This window comes from Plectropomus leopardus, chromosome 10, assembly GCF_008729295.1.
Source record: "Plectropomus leopardus isolate mb chromosome 10, YSFRI_Pleo_2.0, whole genome shotgun sequence".
Classification (NCBI taxonomy): Eukaryota; Metazoa; Chordata; class Actinopteri; order Perciformes; family Serranidae; genus Plectropomus; species Plectropomus leopardus.
The window spans coordinates 9,842,769-9,862,267 of NC_056472.1; the positions used below are offsets into that span (position 1 = coordinate 9,842,769).

The following is a 19,499-nucleotide window of genomic DNA, read 5'->3' on the forward strand; positions in this document are numbered from 1 at the left end:
CTCTTACTCGTCTGAGATGTCGATGTTGAGCTGCTTGCTGTCTGCAGCCGTAGCCCCGATGCGGTGGAGTTTGGTGATGATCTCTATCAGATGTTCACTGCTCAGTAAGAAATCTCCTTTGACAGCTGAGGCCGACCCCTAAAGCAAAATGACACAATGACATTTGAATATAAAACTCACGAGCAACCTATTGGATGCGCACTTTGGATGGGCATTAGTACTCAAGTTCTTGATTAGGACATTGGTATTCGTTTAATGCTTAAGGCAACAAAATTATTTTTTGCTTTGTGGAACTAGAATTATCACATTGCTATTGAATCAATCGGTGAATCAGTCCAATGGCAATTAAAGTTTACAAACATGTCTGTGAAAACAATTTTTCCTTTGACCACCAAAATCTAGTTCATCGTTGGGTCCAAGTGGACGTTTGTGCCCAATCTAAAGAAATTCCCTTAGGTCCTTCCTGAGATTTCACGTTCACAATAATGAGATAAACACAAGGTTGCAGTGACCTTGACCTTTGAACACCAAATTCTGCTCACTGCATTGTTGATTCCAAGTGGCTGTCTGTGCCAAGGTGCTGCTAAGTTATTGCATTTGCAAGAATGAGACAGAAGAGGTCACCATGACCTTGACTTTTGACCTATTACCACGAAAAATGTCATCAGTTCATCATTGAATCCAAATGGACATTTGTGCAAATTTTGCAAAATATTCCCTCAGGGCATTCTTGAGATATCGCATTCACGACAATGGGATGGATGGACGTAGGCATGGACAGACGTGTGGACAAACAACCTGCAAACATAATAACCGCTATCTACGTATATCTGCACAAATCCATTTACTGAAAAATGAGAGATGTCTGACTGATATGACATTACAGGCAGAATGGCATCTAGTCATAAGCATGATGTTTGAAAGTTTTTCCGCAAAATAGACAAAATGAATGTTCAGTGCAAGCTACATAATGTTAAACCTGAAAATTACTGTAACATTTTAATATTTGTGGATATGATTTTTCCTTGTGAACAAAGCTAACAAGGAAAAGGCTCTACCGTCTGTGCAGCACAGAGGGGTAGGATTACCCAAACCCCTTCCCTGAATTTTCGCTTGAGTTTAATTTCAATTTTTTTTCAAGTACTCTATAATCTCTACACAATACTTTCATCAAAAAAGCGTCGACTTTAATGGTTATTTTTCATTTTTTTCTTATTTATCTATGTATGTGTGTGTATCTGTATGCCTGGGTGTGTTTTGGGTCATTGATATTTAAAAAAAAACAACCCCAAAACCTTAAAAGATTTGGATCGGTATTCCCCATAGTCAGAGATCTCCCATCAGCATGTAACCAACAGCACAGTTTCACACAGTACTTGATTTCTTGCTGGGAGTTGAATTAAAAGATCAATACTGAATCAATCTTGCACTAAAACGACACATCAAACCATTTCTCTTCTCAGAACAGGTTTCCTTCACCTCTTTGAGTTTGAGAGCAAAGAAGCCGTCGCTCTGCGTGCTGACTGACACGCTGGTGAGGTCTGGCAGAGGAACGCTGGCCTTCACCTGGCCGGTCTTCTGGTCAGCCAGGACAAAGTTTGTCTTCGTCAGCAGGAAGATCCGAGCTGTACCCTGCAAACCCGGAGCAGAAACTGTTCAACCCACTGTCATTCTAAGTTTGTGCTCAGGCAAAAGCAGACAATAAATGTATTTTGAGGTGCATTTTTTAAGCGTCTATCAGATCCTGAAACTGGGACAGGTTTAAGAGTAAGACATAATACACATGTCCCGACGTGTCTGCTATCTGATGGAACAAAAAATAATGCTGGTTGTTAAGATGTCAAAAACATCTGATTGCTGCACAGCTGGGTGAAATACCCATCGAAACAACTTAATAGTTTTGGCACTTTACGAGGCCTATGTAGAGAAGTGGAGCTAAATTCTGAACAGAAGGGTCACAATGTAATCACAGCTTACATTTGGGACCGTAGGAGCTGAAACTATTGAGGTGTGAGTGATCTTTCTTACCTTGCCGTTGGCCCTGTTAATCTTGTTGACCACATCAGCCAGCAGAACCTTCTCATCCACAGCGCTGCTGAGTTTCTGATATTTGGGGTTCTTGCTGATCTCCAGGTAGTCTCCTTTGAAGGGCTGGCTCACACTGAGACAAAGACATTCATATTACATTAACTGCTGCATCATCTGCCACAGGAGAGGTCTGATGCTTTGTGTTTACCATAAATTTAAGATTCATTAATCTAATTATTGATCTAGATTTTTATATACCTATACCAGAGGTCAACTTTCTTCACCAGCAATAGAACCATTTTGGGCCAAAAAATATTTCTGGAGCCTTTAAAATGAAGCTTTTTTTAAAATCTAAATAAGCCTTTCACGGGGTTCCCATCATTTTCATGCACAAATTTTCAAAGGACCCATAATAAAAATAAAATCTTGACCCACTTGCCCAGTGTTTTTTCAAACATATCAGATTCAAGCTTAAACTTCAACTAAAACACAAGAAGTGTGTGCTCCAGAAAAGGATAAGCACTCAATGAGGATCCTAGGGTCACTGATCAGCAATTATGACTTAAATATGAATGTCAGAGAGCAGTAACAAAAAAGAAAGAATGAGGAAGCAGAGCCAGGGTGGCAGATCTGAACGGACTAAAAAAATGGAAGGGAGAGACGAAACGGAGGGAGAATCTGAAGAAATTAACGTGACTGTAAAATGTCCAACATCGATGCATATTAGAGTTACGTTTTGTTGACAGCTACAGAAAATACATTTGCCATTATGTCAAATTACTTGGAAGGTTATCCAGAGAAGATTACTTACAAACAATGTCATTAAACACAACAAAATTCTATGACTTTTCCATGACTTTTTCAGGTCTGGAAAATGTGATTGTGAAATTCCATGACTTTTCCAGGTTTTCAATGACAGCAGAAACTCTGCTATAAGCATTACTAACAGGTCTATATTAGCATTACTATGATATTATTTTGCACCACAAGGACTCTACTTTGCAGTGGGCTATTTATGATTATGTGGTACTTTCATTTTCAGGATTATTGGAGAAAGCAAATTTATTTGTCAGCAGACTCCATGCACTATTAAATTCTCTAACTTTCTCAGAGATGTTTCCTTTTTTAGCTAGCCTAGCTAGGGAGACTCAAGATGAGGATTGGCAACATTGAGAGGAAAAGGTGCCAGGTCGTAGACATCTGACACACTTTAACTGTCAAAATGGTAAAACATTTTAATATTTGGTGTATAGCCACATTTTATGACTAGAAAATTTAAGAATCATTTTAAAACAATGATGAATGAAGATTAACATGTTAAAAAATAATCTTAATTTCCACATATATGTTATGGGAGGGATAAGGAGTCACATGCAGCATCAGAGCCGCAGGTTGCCGATCCAAAGAGAAAGAAGAAACAATAGAGGGACAATAGAGCTCTCTGCCCCAGTGAATTTCAGCTACCTGCTCGGGTAGAGGGCCTTTTTATCCTTGAAGATCTCACTGGCCTCCAGCTTCTCCTCATAAACTGCCTTCTTCTCCTCTGTGAATTGGCTCCTGTATTTCTTGCACTGAACACACAAGCACATACATTACAACAGCAGTTCAACTAAGGGTTGTTGTATTAAATAATGAATATTCTGTATTGCCTATCCAATGGTTTCTATTTTCAGTTTTCTAGTGCGTTTCTGTGGCTCCTGGGATGCAGTGCTTATGTCATTTTATGCATATAGGTCATCACTAATGGACAAGATGATTGCCTCAGGTGTTTGTGTTATGACCTGTTTGTTGAGTCCACTGCTTTTCTTGGTAAGTCCAACCCTACTGTGCTGTGATTGGCTAATTGGAAGCAGGTAGGGTTACAGCAAAGATGTCATTATTAGGGTTAGGGTTAGTAGGGTTAGGGTTATTAGCTAATCAGAACACAGCAGGGTGGGATTACCCAAGAAAAGTAATGGGATCCACAAAAATGCCTGTCAACCTGGTGTGCATGACAGAATATTGACTCTGACAGTATTAATCATGATATGACAGAAGACATGTGCATGAAGGGGCCAGGGAGAAGCATGGGCTCTGATTATTTGTGACCGACCCTCCAGAGGTGGAAGATTCTCCTCAGCTCTGTGTGAACTCCATCCAGAAACAGGTAAGGCCTGGCAGGCCAGCTCTTGTCTATGGGTGACATGGAGGGCATGGTGCTCTTCAGGCCCAAGAAGTATTTCTGCATCTGGACAAACAGATAAATGCAGATTAATGCCAAATCTTTAATGAAAAACAAACCAAATAAAACTTTCGCTCATACAATAAATTCTTACATTTTTATGCATTTATTTGAGCAAGCAAATGTATAAATTCTACTTACAATTCTCTGGATGGTGAAGTCATAGATCTTCTTGCCTGCGTTTGCCCTGAAGAATTTTCTGTACTCTCTGCGGACCTTTTACAGCAATAAAGGAAAAAAACAAACTGTCAATCAACTTTTGCCACCTAGTATGATGTGAAGCAGGAGAGAAAAGGAATGTTGATAGAACGATGACAGTATACACAAACGGTACACCAGAACAACAGACGCTTGGTTAGTCACAGACAATGAACACCTGGAACAGACAGTCAAGTCCAAGCTGCTGGAATTAATTAGAAATCACAACGATTACTGAATGAATTACTGAAAAGTCAATGATGGTTATGACAAATGACCTTCATGCTGACCTCAATTGCACAAATTGAGTTGTGAGCAGGTGTGTTGTGCATTATGAGGATCAATTAACACAATGAAAAGATTAACACCGCAACAAATAACCAGTCAGTTGACAGTTATTCTGGGAAAACCAGAGACACACGTAACAGATAAGCACCACAAACCAGGACATGCACGTTTTACACACCTGAAGACAAAGAAATAACAAGTAAAACAAATACTGTTGGGTACACAAAGATGTGCTTTGTATGTGGTTAGTTGCACAGATGCAGAGGAAGCAGACAGAAGGAGACATTTAGAAAAGAACAGATAAGAATGAGAGACAGGGAGCCTCTGCCATGTCAGTCAGGATCTGCTGGTTCAAATCTGAAGCATTAAAAAAACAAAAAGAGGAAAATAGCAGCTGTCCTTAAATAATTATCTCAAGTGTATATAACTATGGAGGTACAGGAGGAAGTTAACTTTAGACTATCTTGTAACATTTTGGCTAACTGCTTCCTACTTAAGGACATTCACCTCCGTTGCACTGGAGTTGTGGAAGTCTGAAGGAAGTCAAGGCGGGATTATCGCACTGTTACACCATTACAACACCTAATCCAGGTTCGTGCAAAAGGTACAGCTGGCAGGACAAGACCATGGGCTTGACAGGTATGACTTTTTGACAGCATGTTACTGTATGTATGTGACCTGCCATGGGGTATTTAAAAAGCTGCTAGCAGCAGTTAGCTGCTAACTGAACAGCATCCAAAAAAGACTGTAAATAGGGAAAACAATGAGATTCAGGAGCTCCTTACCCATCGAACAGAGGACGAGGTCAGTTGCCATATAACAGAGACAGTAAATAATTGTTACTGCCATGTTATTGTTTATGAAGGGCTATATGTCACACTAGAGGGAGGCGCTATTGTGCCCATCACACCTCTTTTGCTTACAGACTGCCAAAGTGCTTTCTAAAATCACAGACTGGAGCCGCATGATGCTGCCATTGTATGGTTCTGTTTAAAAATGCAAAGGCAGTATAAAAAAGGATGTCATAATGGAGCATGATGTCTGTTGGAAAAGGGCTTGTGTTTGAGTGGGTGGGGGAGGGAAAGAGAAATAGAGTGGAAGGTGGACTATTGTACACAATGCTTCTTTAAGTAATTAACCTGGTAACTTACTAGGAATGCCACATTAGCACTTTTTGACTTTTATATTTTCCAGTAAGCACCTGCATAACACATTCATTGTGGATTTCCCTGGTTAAAGATCTTGTAGTTTGTGACCCCCCGACAGCGGTCAGTCTTGTAAAGCGAGAAAAACTTCAAGACTCCAAATACGAGACAGCAAGTAGTGTAGTGTGAACAGTACAGCCATCTGATGACTCTGAAAGTCAATTGGTGTGAACTTAGCTTCAGGTGGGCTACCCATTTAAGAAAAGATCAGTTATTGTGTTAAATAAATTTCTCTGCGCCACACAGGTGATGCAGCTGTTAATGTTGAAAGACAAGTTGTGCATGGACTCTGCCGTCCTGTGGGTGTTAAGGTTTCTGTTTTTTAACGATGAATACCATTGCCTGCTGTTTTGGAGACTTCCTTTTCCTCTCATGTAGGCACAGAAAGTACATGTAAGTTGGCTGTTGGCTGTTGTCTTTGTGGTGTGTTCAAACGCAACTTTTTGGCAAAGACAAGACATCTTGAGGCGAAGCAACAGTCAGCCTTTGTCACCATAGTTCTTTGTTGTTGTTTTGGTGTGTCTGGGCCGTAACAAATACAAAACGGAAAACAGGATGAACAATAAAGCACATTAATCAGTCCAGTTGCTAACGGAAGGACCAGGTTCCTTTTAAAGGACCTGCGGGAATAGGATGGGACGGTACATGGTGAACAAAGACGACAGGACAGGTAGGACAGAGACACACTACGACTGGGCGGAAATACCTTGGCTCCCTGCCAGTATGCCCAAATTACTGTCACAGCGCGTTTATTCCGCGCTTCGTGTTTTAGACGTCTCAGCTCCGTCCGAGCCTGGTGGGAAGTGGTGGACGTTAGGTAAGACAGGTTGTGAGGAGGAGTGGTGATGAGATGGGAGGAAAAAGAGAAGTGGCAGTTGTGTGATCAGCAAAGGAAGCCGAATCAAAAGAGAAACAGGAGTAATAACATCAAGGATAGCTTTGTGAAAGAACAGATGAGATCAGTTATTGTGTTAAATAGATTTCTCTGGGCCACACAGGTAATGCAGGGGACAATGTTGGAAGAACTGGCAAGTTGTGCAAGTCCTGCAAGGACTGCACTGCAATTGGTATTTCAGTATTGGATAAAAATGTGGGGGAAAATGTGTCCAACTGTAATATAATTATTACAAACAGGAAAATCAGTTTATGCTCTTGTAATCTTTGCAGAACTACTTCATGTTGTTTACTCATGTTCCAATCTGGGATCATGTGACAAAATCTGCACAAACTGAATTTTGAGGAAACTCCATCAAAGATTTCTTGAAACTCTGTGCTCATGAGAAAGAGACGGACACAAGGTCACAGTGACCTTGACCTTTAACACCTAAAATATAATCATTTCATCACTGAATCCAAGTGAAAGGTTGTACAAAATTTGAAAAGAATTCCTTCAGGTGTTCTTGGGATATTGCATTCAAAAGAATGAGACAAACGAGGTTACAGTGACTTTGAGCATTGACCTATGACTGCCAAAATGCAATCAGTTCATTGTTAAGTCCAGGTGGACATCTCCTCAAGGCGTTTTTGATAACGGAAGGCATTGACGGACATACCAAAAACATAATGTTTCCTCTGGCCATGGCTATCGCTGGTGTGAGGGCCTTAAAAAATCTTACCTAATATAACACATTTGTTTCAATCTCACACCCTTTTGAATTTAGCAGTTTGTTTACTTTCCTCACTTTAGTTTCTCTTTTCAGGCACTGAGCTGAACTGCCAATCAGAGTGATTTAACTCACTGATGGACTCTGACGCCAGTTCGACATGCTAAATCCATCCTGTGGGTGTTCTGGTTCACCCTTTTAAATGATGAATACACATTATGCCTGCTGTTTTAGACAGTTTTTTCCTCTGACGCAGGCAAAGAAAGTACATGTTAGCTGGCTTTAGTCTCTGTGGTGTGTTCAAGCGCAACTTTTTGGCAAAGACAAGGCATCTTGAGGCATTGCAACCGTCAGCCTTCATCACCACTAATTCTTTGTTGTTGGTTTGGTGTTGTCTGGCCCATAAGACATACAAAACAGAGAACAGACGAACAACAATAAGGCACATTAATAACGCCAGTAGGTAACGCAAGGACCAGGTTCCTTTCAAAGGACCTTTGGGAATGGGATGGGATGCAACGTTGTATAGGGACGACAGGACAGCTAGGACAGAGACACACTGCGGCTGGGCGGAAATACCTTGGTTCCCTGCCAGTATGCCCAAATTACTGCCACAGCGTGTTTATTCCGCGCTTCTTGTTTTAGATGTCTCACCTCCGTCCGAGCCTGGTGGGGTGTGATGGGCGTTAGGTAAGACAGGTTGTGAGGAGGAAAAAGAACCAAGACAGAAAAGTGAAAGAGGAGGAGTGGTGGGATGGAAGGAAAAAGAGAAGTAGCAGTTGTGAGATCAGCAGAGGAAGCAGGATCAAAGGAGAAACAGGAACAATAATATCAAGGATAGTTTTGTTAAAGAACAGATGAGATCACAGTTATTGTGTTAAATAGATTTCTCTGGACCACACAGGTGATGTAGGGGTTAATGTTGAAAGAACTGTCCCACATGGACTGTACAGCAAAGGGAATTGGGATTTCAGTATTGGAGAAAAAATTTCTGGAAAATGTATCCAACTGTGATAAAATTATTCCGAACAGGAAAAAAATGGTTTGTGCTCTTGTAATCTGTGCGGAGCTACTTTGTTGTTTACTCATGTTCCAATCTGGGATCATGTGTCAAAAGCTGCTCACAGTCTAAAACAATGCCATTATAGATAAAGTGTGATCACAGCACGAGGCAGAGACTGGCTCCCTGTAGAAGTGTGAACACAGCAGATGGTTGAGGAGGATGAAGAGGGTCAGAGGTGATGAGTAGGTGGCAGACTTGGTGATGGCTGTGCCATGGGGCTGGTAGGTACCTTGAGTCCCTGCCAGTAGGCCCAAATCACAGCGACAGCATGCTTACGCCTGGCTTCTTCCTTCAGTCTCCTCAGCTCCCTGCGAGCCTGTTCAGGAGGGTGGGCGGGAAAGAGACAGAGAGCAAGAACAAATGAAGCAAGAGAAGATGAGAGGAAGAAGAGGGAGAGACACTGTTTTGCCTGAGGTCAGCAGCAAATACACGCACACACATACACACTGCACACCAGCAGTGTGCAACCAATGGAGAGACTGTAAAAGTACAGCTCTACTGCTCCAGACTCCACAAAACAAATTCGGCACACATTTATCAGGAGGGATTCTGGAACGGAAACAGACTTTTTAGTGGAACTTTGAGAGGAGAGCAAAAGTCACAAGTCAGGCGGCAGAGGATCCAAACAGTTCTATCTAAAGAAGACAAACATGCTTAAACTATCCATGAAAGAAGAAGTCATGCAGAGTGGCAGGCAGCATGCACTGATGTGGCATGGACCTTGGAGGAAGAAGCTAAAAAAAAAAACACCCTAAACATGACCTAATGTGTGTGTGACCGTTATATTCCTTTGGAGTGGGGTTGCCCATGTAAACACTAGAGTCACTAACATGTACTTACATTAGTGGAATTACCATATCACCTGTCAGATTGAGCTGAAAAGTGTAAAAATGACACTTTTGGTCCCATTAGTCAAACTCCTCATTTCACTTCAGCATCACTTGGACAAATGTGTATGTGAGAGGGTGCACAATAAACATCATACATTAAATGTTTAGAATGGGTTGAGCAGAATGATGGGTATGCTTTTTTTTTCGGGAGTGGATGGGATGGGAGGAGGAGGAGGAGGGGGTGTCGATGGAGGCGGCAAGTCACGGCAAGTCAAGTCAACAGGCTTCCCAAATACCTTGGTGCCCTGCCAGCCGGCCCAAATGACCGATACGGCATGTTTATTCCTCGCCTCCTCCTTCAGCTGACGCAGCTCTCTCCGGGCCTGATGAAAAGCGGTGGCAGTTGCGGGGGAGGTTAATTTCAGTGACAATCAAAATTTAATTGTCCCAGAGAGAGGTACTGAGTAGGTGTGCAGAAAGCATTGTACGAGGACACAATGACGGAGGACAACAAAGGATGTCAAGAGACAGGATAAACGGGGCGGTTAACACTGACATGCGAGCAACTTTCAGTGGTACTCGCGTTCTCTGTCATTCTTTGGAGGAAAGTAATAAAATATGTCAGCAGTGGGGGGGGGTCTGGATTATTATTACACTAACTTAAGCTTCATAAAACATGCCTATGTTTACAAAGAACAAAGTCCACATACAACACAGATTATTCTTTAACAGCATCTATAACAAGACAGAGTTGAAAGTCATCAGCAGGCGGTAAAACCTTGAAAAAAATATTGATTAACAAATGATACCTCAAATGATAACACTGCATGTATAACATCTTATCAGCATTTACTTAACAGACTACAAAGTCAGCACAGTGGCTTTGATTACACACAGCCACAGAGGTTTTATAAAGCAGCAACATATGTGCCATCACACTGACATAATTCCATGCTTATTTTGCTGTCAGCATATCAGTATATTAAAAAGAGGCATCTCAGCATGAGCTAGAGTAAATAACAGTGAAAGTCATCTGTGTGGTTGGCACTGCACGGCTGAACTAATTAGATTACAGAAGAGGAGGGACACAATTTAAACACCACTTTGGACAGAAACCAAATCAAAGACGTGCAAATGTAAAACACGTGAGCTGTGTTAAAGGATCTGAGTTGGGTTCCATGTGCGTAGAAAATCTAGCTTTGGTTTGTAACACTATCACAAAAATGCAACAACAAAAACATATAAAACATCCTGCATGTGATGTTTCTGACACAATGGACCGACATCATAGAACTAGTGGCGACGACGTCCGACTGTTGCGTCGTCTTGCATCGCCTGTGTCTTAGCCAACAAACTTGTACATAACTCCACAAAGACAACAACCAAGGGCCAATTCACACAGCGTTCTGTGTCTACCTTAGAGACATGGGCTGGAAAACAATAACACAAACAATTACGCACAATTTCTGCTAAAGAGCTCAATGGCTAAAACTAGAATTACTGCCTTGTAGTTGTATGCATCCTCTAACAGTCAAGTTGCACCTACGGTTTACATCCATGTCTATGGAAATGTAAATGCTTAACACAAATCTTCTATCTGGCAGCACAGAAGATCTATACAATTAGCACAATTTGTGGGTGGGCAACCAAAATTATGTTACCAATTCAGTAACCGACCAAATGTCTCCTGAACTGAAGAGTTAAGATGTAGAATAATTGCCAGAAAAGTGTTTTTTATTCAGAACATTATGATGTTACAATGAGGTTGACCTTTGACCTTTTGGATATAAAATGTCAACAGTTCATCTTTTTGTGCCTTTAGAAATGTGTGTGAAATGATGTCATAATTAGTGAATGACTTCTTGAGTTATGGGCAAAAATATATTGTGGGAGGATACAGTGACCTGTGACCACCAAAATCTGATCAGTTGATTTTTGAGTCCAAGCGGATGTTTGTGCCAATTTGACGGAACTCCGTTGAAAGCCTTCTTGAGATATTGGGTTCATGAGAAAGCAATGGACACAAGGTCACAGTGACCTTGATCTTTGACCTCTGGCTACCAAAATCTAATCAGTTCATCATTGAGTCCAAGTGAACGGTTACGGCAAATTCTCTCGGTGCTTAAGGGAAGTTTATGAGAAATTGTGTTTGCGAAAATGGGACAGATGGACGGAAACCTGAAAGTAAAATGCCTAAAAACAGTCTTACCTAATATAGAACGCTTGCTTTGATTGCATGCCCTTTTGACTTTAGCCGTTTGCTTGCTTTCCTCACTTCAGTTTCTCCTCTTGTGCACTGATCTGAATAGCCAATCTGCTTTATTTCACTCACCAACACACTCCACCATCTTCCATGCCAACTGGACATGTTGAATCCGTCTTGTGGTTCTTCTAGTTTCCCTTTTAATGATAATTAGGATTACCACCACCTACTGGTTTGGAGAGTTATTTTCTCTCATGCAGTTGCAGAAAGTACATACTAGTTGGCTGTAGGCTGTAGTCTTTGTGGTGTGTTCAAGCGCAACGTTTTGGCCAAGACAATACATCTAGAGGTGACGCAACAGTCAGCCTTCATCACCACTAATTCTTTGATATAAATTTTGTTGTTGGGCCAAAAGACATACAAAACAAAAAACAGGACGAACAACAATAAGGCACATTAAAAACGGCAGTGGGTAATGGAAGGACCAGGTTCACTCAGAGAACCTGCTACTCTATTAGGCTTTTTCATCGTGGGAATGGGATGGAACGGGACATGGTGAACAGGGACAACAAGACAGCTGGGACAGAAGACACACTACGGCTGGATGGAAATACCTTGGTTCCCTGCCAGTATGCCCAAATTACTGTCACAGCGTGCTTATTCCGCGCTTCTTGTTTTAGACGTCTCAGCTCCATCCGAGCCTGGTGGGACGCGGTGGGCGTAAGGTAAGACAGGTTATGAGGAGGAAAAAGAACCAAGAAAGAAAAGTGAAATAGGAGAAGTAGTGGGATGGGAGGAAAAAAAGAAGTAGCAGTTGTGTGATCAGCAAAGGAAGCAGGATCAAAAGAGAAACAGCAGCAATAACATCAAGGATAGTTTTGTTAAAGAACAGATTTTTTGGTAATACTGTTGGGCAATTAGGCAGAATCGCTGCTTAGGATGGAAAATCAAGTGTTTAAGGCGATACTGTTACGACATCAAGAGCAGCTTTTTACCCCAAAATAAATTTTAAAAAGGCCTGTATCAAACCCAGGGTGACGCTGAGTTGAGGTAAAAACCTCACTCTCTGATATCCCTCTGCACTTTCATGTGTCAGTACCTGGGTGCCATGCCAGAAGGCTGCGATGGTGGTCACTGCCTCTTCACATCTCTTCTGATATTTCAGCTCTCTCAGGAGTTTGCGGGCCTGATTAAATAATAATACACAGCATTTTAGCATGTTTTTTTTCGGCATAATTTTTGCATGCTACATTTCATTCTAAAACAGTGTGAATTCACAGGATGGTGCACACCTGCCATCCTCTGGTGTAGGACTGCACCACAGTGGTGGCGCTCTTGATCTTCTGGTATTTCTTTTGTTGCTGTGAAAAGAAAAAAACCATATGGAATTAACTACACTTTAAAGCCATCTGTCCATCTGTTTACTTTGCTTTGTGTGTTTGAGGCGCATTCTTCCAAAAAAGTATCCTTACCGCATATCGCCGGTACCATGCTGCCACCACTATCTGACTCTGTTTCAGCAGCAGGAAGTGACTGCGGCATTTCCAGCCACGGTAGATCTTCTGAATGAGCGTGGCCAGGTCTTGCAGGCATTGCCTCCTCCTCTCCTCTAAGAAGAAGAGCTGTGGAGTGAATATGAATTTAATTCTGGCATGTAAAGTGTCTTTAAACCTCTGCAATAAGATTATAGGCCCAGCAGAGGTAAAGGAAACATCTACTGTAGCTCTATGAGATAAATAGTTTATTTTTAAAATCTGTATTAGTGTGAGTTGCTGTGTGTTGGAGATATCGGCTATAGAAATGTCTGCCTTCTCTCCAATTTAACGGAACTAGATGGCACTTGACTTGTGGTGCTCAAAGTGCAAAAAAATATAATGTCTCTTTCCAGAAATCCAAGATAATTTAACTTTGTTGTGAGCAGTTTCAGGGAGGAACTACTATACCGAACCACACACATCAACTCTATCACCATGCAGAAGGAAGTATGCATCTACAACTGCTAGCTCATCAAGCACCACTCACTAATATTACAACTCAGAGGAGTAGGATGCCATTAATGTTTACATTCCTCGCTGTTATTAGCATGAAGAAGCACACTTTCTTCCACATGGTGATACAGTTGGTTGGTGTAGTTCAGTTGAGGGAAAATAGTTCCAAAATGAATCTGCTCATAACAACATCTGTGGAATGTCTTGAGTAACCACGTCATAATTCCTGAAAAGAGACATTGCTGTTTAGCTTTTTAAATGTAGTTTTAACACTTTAAGCACCAGAAGCCAAGTGCCATCTATTTTTATTATATTAGAGAAAAGGCAGACATCTCTACGGTCGATATCTCCAATTTTCTGCAATTCACACCAAAACAATTTTGATTGATAAATATTAATTCAGGTAATGTGAAAATATGTGTTTTTGATTTTGGCGTAAGCTGTCCCTTTAAATGCAAATTACTCAGCATTTTGTCTAATGAAACAAAAGATACCACATCTTTTTCTATGTGTTCTTACAAAAAATTCTCCAATCCTTGTTATCAACTAAACTAAAAAGGCATGGCTGCACTGGATTAACAGCCAAAAGAAATATTGTCTAGAAAAGTGGATTACAATCCACTCATCGAGACTCTTATGTTTTGCAGCTGCAGATACCTAAGGCTGATAAGTTGATCAGATAGAAAAAGCAATTACAGAAGAAAAAAAATCCCCCACTATGAGATCATGTTATTCCAAGCTTTGTTGCTGGGGAAAAAGTCCATTCAAATGCTGCAGGCTTAAGCACTTGAAGAACCTACAAGCGCTGAGTAAAGACGCTCATTTCCCATGTTAGATGGGGTGGCTAAGTGAAACCATGTGTTTTAAGAGTGGTGGTTGCATGCTAATTGCTGAAGTGGGGGCTCTGAGTGCGGCCCACCCCTGCTTTACAAACATCTTACTGTGAGAAAACAGGGCAGCTGAGCACACTGGATTCAACCATTAGACATTCAAACACAGCTTGATCTATGGGAGTACACAGATGTCAAACCTGGCTAGAAAACACATTTAAAGGGAGTAGGGCCACTTTATCTGTTTTCTACCGTTCTTGGGTTCCTGATGAAGATCTTGGAGCGGCCATAGGAGAACTCCTCGGGCGGGACTTGGAGGTCATCCATCAGCACCTCCACTCCTTCCCTGTGGGAAGCCAGAGGGGTCACATGGGTCATCCAGAGCATACTTGACACTTTAAGTGGTCATAAACAATGTAAGAGCAACTGGATAGAAGTAGTGAGAAGATTTTGGACATGAGAGAGAAGTGCACTGAAGAGTTTGAGAAACAGAAAGCAAGAATGACTAAAAGAAGAAACAAATGTAGAGAAACATGTGGAAGCAAAAAAAAGGAAAACCACACAAAGCACTGAGGGATAGCTGAACAAGAAGATACCAATGTGTGGTGGAGCAGATAGGAATCAGTGCTTTTACCAGCACAGAGGATGAAGCACGCAAGTCTGGCTGATATGGAACAGAGGAGACAGATAAGGCTGAAATGTCTCAACATGTTGGGGTTCAGAGGGGGAATGGTTTCTGCTGAAGAGGGAACAGTTGGCATGTGACAAGACTGCTGCTAGTTTCTGAGGTAAACTGGATACTGTATGTCATAATTACGTTGGATAACAGTCACAAGAAAACACTTTTTTTCATATAAAAAAACAACGAAAAAGCCTTTCCCTAAAAGTTTCATGTAGACTATGACTATCATTACTACTACTACTACTAGTACTACTACTACTACACTTACATCTTTAAAGCAGGGCTGCACAATAATCAAGATTATTTTGATCAATACTGAGATCAACATTATATATATCACGATTATTCAATGATTTTATTAACAAAATATTTTAATTGTACTCTCACATTTAAACAAACAGAGCCCTGCTTTCAGTGAGGCAATTAGTGGAGTACCCTTCAGATATGCATCATACTGCAGTTTATGGTGTTTTTTCAGGAGGTTGAACAAGTTAGTTGAGTTGCTTTGCTGCACGGACACACAAGTCTCATGCAGCCTCAATCCAAAATACTTCCCAACAATAACTGATCCACATAGAGGGACTAGCTCTTCACCTTCTGTTCAACACATTTGAATTTTGTGTTTTCTGTCTGATCTCTGTTGTAGATTACTGTTCTATTCTGGACTGCAGCTGCAACATTCACACACAAGTTTTTCACAGGCTGCTACTGCACACATGAAGGCCGCCATGGGTTTATGAAGCACTTGATTTAATATGTAGCAGAGTTTTTTTGTGAGCACATTTTAAACGTCAGTTTCATAGTCTATCGAGTTCATTTATTTGTGTGAAGCCAAAATCGTGATCAGATTAATATCTGATTAATTTCAGCTCAACTTTAAAGATTTTATGTCAGTATGTTGGGTAAAGTGTTATCAAGTTCAGCTGATTATTTCCCCCCTCTAAACCCTTTATTACCCAGGGAAAGCCATTTGAGCCCTTTTCCAGTAATAACCTGCTTCACATTCACACACCTAACAGAGTCACACCTGGGAGGCGACCACTGGAACTCCAGTCTATTAGTGCTGGTCACAGTTATTCCACGGGGAGCAGTCTGAGGTTCAGTGCCTTAGTTAAAGATACCTATGAGCACTTTTCAGTTTCCATGCTCACATTTCCTCACAAAGACCTAGGGGGATGTTTGTTTTGGCAACCTTCCAGTGACGAGACCCCTTTCTTTACTTCCGTCTCTACCCCATAGTTAGTCACTGCTTCAGAATAAACACAACAATTACCTGGCAGGCCCTCTCCAATGGGGCCAGGTTCGTTTGCAGAGCATTTTGTAACGTTCCAGGCATGGCTCGTAGGCCTGGCGGAAAGCGTAGCCCGCTCTTCTCACACGGACATTCTCCATCAGGCCCAGGTAGCGCACTTGATGGCAGACCAGAGACTCGGTGAAGATGTGAGCTGCTTTCTTGTCATTAGGCTTGATGCACCTGGGAAGCAAAGAAAGAGGATGTTCACACCAGGGATACACAGATTGCTCAACACAACACTACTTGTCTATTGAAAACAATTTACCAGAAAACAGACACATTGTCAAAATATAGGCAAGTATTCCTGAATTTATCATTTTTCTTAAGCAGCAGGACTTCAAGTCAGTATTTCAACGAAAAATATCATAGCAGTGTTCATTTTAGTCAGTAACTAGAATTGCTGTCTCTCATCAGTTCATCGCGGATTCCAAGTGAATGTTTGTGCCAAATTTGGAAAGACTCTGTCAAGTTCTTCTTGAGATACCACAGTGAGAATGAGACGGATGAAAGGTCAAAGTGACCTTGACTTTTGACCACTGTAATGTAATCAGTTCATTGTTAAGTCCAAGTGCACATTGCAAAAGTTGAGGAAAATCCCTCAAGGCATTCTATTGAGTTCATGAGCTTTGGTAGGACAACCCTAAAATATAATGCCTCTGGCCATGGCTATTGCAGTCATGAAGGCATAAAAATGTTGACTGAAAATTCCACACACAAACTCATAATATCCTGGACTGACTGGTGATAGCTAATATATACTCCATTTAAGAGGCAGGACTTTACCGGATGTAGTTTGGGTTCTTGGTCTGCAGGTTCTTCATCAGCGTCCCCACTGATGCTTTGAACTGGAATCCAGCAGTCGGCGGTCTCTTCAGGTTGACTTTGGCGGGGTTGCCCTCAGGGAAAAGCTGTTTGATGAGGCTGTGGTTGGCCTTGTACATGGCCTGTGACAGGTCCCTGTATAACAGGTCATTGTTCTTGTCTACAAAGCCCTCAGAACGGTACAGCACCTTGAAGAAGAAAAACTCAAATTACTGACATGTATTTTCTGCATTTTTCTGAAACTTATTCTGTACACAGTTTCATGTCCAGTACCTTGCCAGCATAGTGCTGGATACGGAAGCAATTGTGTGGCAGGCTGTGGTCAGTGAGGAACTTTGAATTCTTGCTGAGGCGACTCTCAAAGTGCTGGTGATCAGCACAAATGGTGTTTAATTTGTCCAGGAAGGTCTCATCGGTGACTGTCCCCGGCCTCAGGCACTCCTCGTCCAACATGGCCAAGATGCCATTCTGGTGCTGGACATAGCAAGGTAGGTAGACATAAAAAAGCTGGTGTAAATTATTAATTATTAAGTGTTTAACACTCAGAGTTCTATTTAATAATATTTGTTATCTGGTTTACGTGGTCTCTGATAACTGGTAGACTTACATTCTCAATGAGGTCGCAGATGATAGCGTTGTTGAAATATTCGATGTTGGTCCACTCGATGCCCTGTAACAAAAGACATGATGGTCAAAGAAACAATGGCCTCTCCATCTTTAGCTAACAAAGATGTCTTTCCCGTATCAGCAAAACTCACAGAATTGAGTGGTTGCTGAAATAAACTCTTGAACCTGCTTGTATTTCAACACAACAATGAGTACTTGGTCAAGTATCTGAAGGACAGCCATCTAATCCTCACCATTGACAACAATAGCCCTCAAAATAGAGCTCCTGAGATTCTGCAAAGTTTAGCAGACAGAGCTCACAGTACTGGGTGTGGCAACAAAGCAGCGTTCCTCTCTCTCTCTCTCTCTCACACACACACACACACACACAAACACACACACACACACACACACACACACACACACACACACACACACACTTTATTTTGCAATAACGATGAGGAAGACTCAGACTCACTTTTTGTTATATTACAGTCGCAATGACAACGATGCAAGATGAAACTGATCTTGGCCTTTAATCACCCAAATCAAATCAGTTCATCCTTGAGTCCAAGAGAACGTTTGTGCCAATTTGAAAAACTTTACGGTGTTCTTGTGTTCACAAAAGAAAAGAGACGAACAAGATCACGAAAACCTTGACCTTTGAACTATAAGCATTAAAATCGAATCAGTTCATTGTTGAGTCCAAGTGGATATTTGTGCCAAATATGAAGAAATTCTCTCAAGGTGTTCTTGAGATATTGTGTTCCTGAGGATGAGACAGACAGGGTCACAGTGACCTTTACCTTTGACCTACAACTGCCAGAATCTTATCAGTTCATAACAGATTTCAAGTAGATGTTTGTGCCAAATTTAAAGAAATTCCCCCAAGGTGTTCTTGAGATATCACATTCCGAATAATAATCCTTCCAGCCATGGCTATTGCCAGTGTGGTGGCACTAAAACTGCTTGGTCCACAGTCTGTAAATTCTGGGCTGAATCACTGGAGAATGCGGCAATGTATGAAACCCAAGCATGTCTCTAACTCTAATCTAAAACCTCATATGTTTTAAATTCTTATAAACTGAGGTTACTCTGAGTCTAGACACATTAATATCACTGGCACTTAACATTTACACAGGGAAGTTGGGGATAATGAGAACAAATGTCTTGGAAACACAAAATGGGCTTGGCCCCTTTAAAAGTAACACTCTTAATTTAAGCATTCTTTGATCTTATACTGCTGTTACGTTTACCAGGCCCTCTCTCACGAAGCCTTTCTTGCAGAGAGAAGGGAATACACTGTTCATATCACCCTTTAAAAAAGGACACTGCCCTTTTTAAAATCTGCTTCGCCGCCATCTCATTCACAGTTTCTAATCGGCTGAGAACATAGCTTCAGATGATGGAAGCAATGTGACAGATATTTCAAGGGGAGAGCACAAAGAAGGTGTGGCTTAAACTGACGGGTGACTGGCCAAATTCCTGATTGGTGGTCCTCCCTCCTTTCTCCGGCACTGTGGTATTTTCCCATGCAGTATACTGGACAGAGGCCAGGAGAGGAATATCGTTGGTGCTGGTGTTAGTGGGGAAAGGGTGTAAGGGGAGGGGGTCACTGCTGCACATACATAGAGCTC

At 41.5% G+C, this 19,499-nt stretch overlaps 1 protein-coding gene across 8 annotated transcripts in view; it reads right to left on the minus strand.

Annotated features, from left to right (window-relative positions):
• The window catches only part of myo1b (myosin IB), an 84,384-nt gene that overhangs the window by 2,281 nt on the left and 62,604 nt on the right, over window positions 1-19,499 (minus strand). Inside the window, exons 15-33 of one of the 8 annotated variants that reach the window (XM_042495220.1) lie at window positions 17,864-17,926; window positions 17,530-17,730; window positions 17,218-17,444; window positions 16,414-16,614; window positions 14,711-14,804; window positions 13,113-13,262; window positions 12,933-13,001; window positions 12,740-12,826; window positions 12,255-12,341; window positions 9,734-9,820; window positions 8,837-8,923; window positions 8,124-8,210; window positions 6,647-6,733; window positions 4,391-4,465; window positions 4,121-4,255; window positions 3,493-3,599; window positions 2,029-2,161; window positions 1,480-1,632; window positions 8-138 (exon numbers count right to left, since the gene is read on the minus strand). In XM_042495220.1, the coding sequence (XP_042351154.1) occupies window positions 8-138; window positions 1,480-1,632; window positions 2,029-2,161; window positions 3,493-3,599; window positions 4,121-4,255; window positions 4,391-4,465; window positions 6,647-6,733; window positions 8,124-8,210; window positions 8,837-8,923; window positions 9,734-9,820; window positions 12,255-12,341; window positions 12,740-12,826; window positions 12,933-13,001; window positions 13,113-13,262; window positions 14,711-14,804; window positions 16,414-16,614; window positions 17,218-17,444; window positions 17,530-17,730; window positions 17,864-17,926 (2,261 nt within the window). The remainder of the gene's footprint in view (window positions 1-7; window positions 139-1,479; window positions 1,633-2,028; window positions 2,162-3,492; window positions 3,600-4,120; window positions 4,256-4,390; window positions 4,466-6,646; window positions 6,734-8,123; window positions 8,211-8,836; window positions 8,924-9,733; window positions 9,821-12,254; window positions 12,342-12,739; window positions 12,827-12,932; window positions 13,002-13,112; window positions 13,263-14,710; window positions 14,805-16,413; window positions 16,615-17,217; window positions 17,445-17,529; window positions 17,731-17,863; window positions 17,927-19,499) is intronic. The other 7 variants (XM_042495223.1, XM_042495221.1, XM_042495225.1 and 4 more) reach the window with 7 other exon arrangements.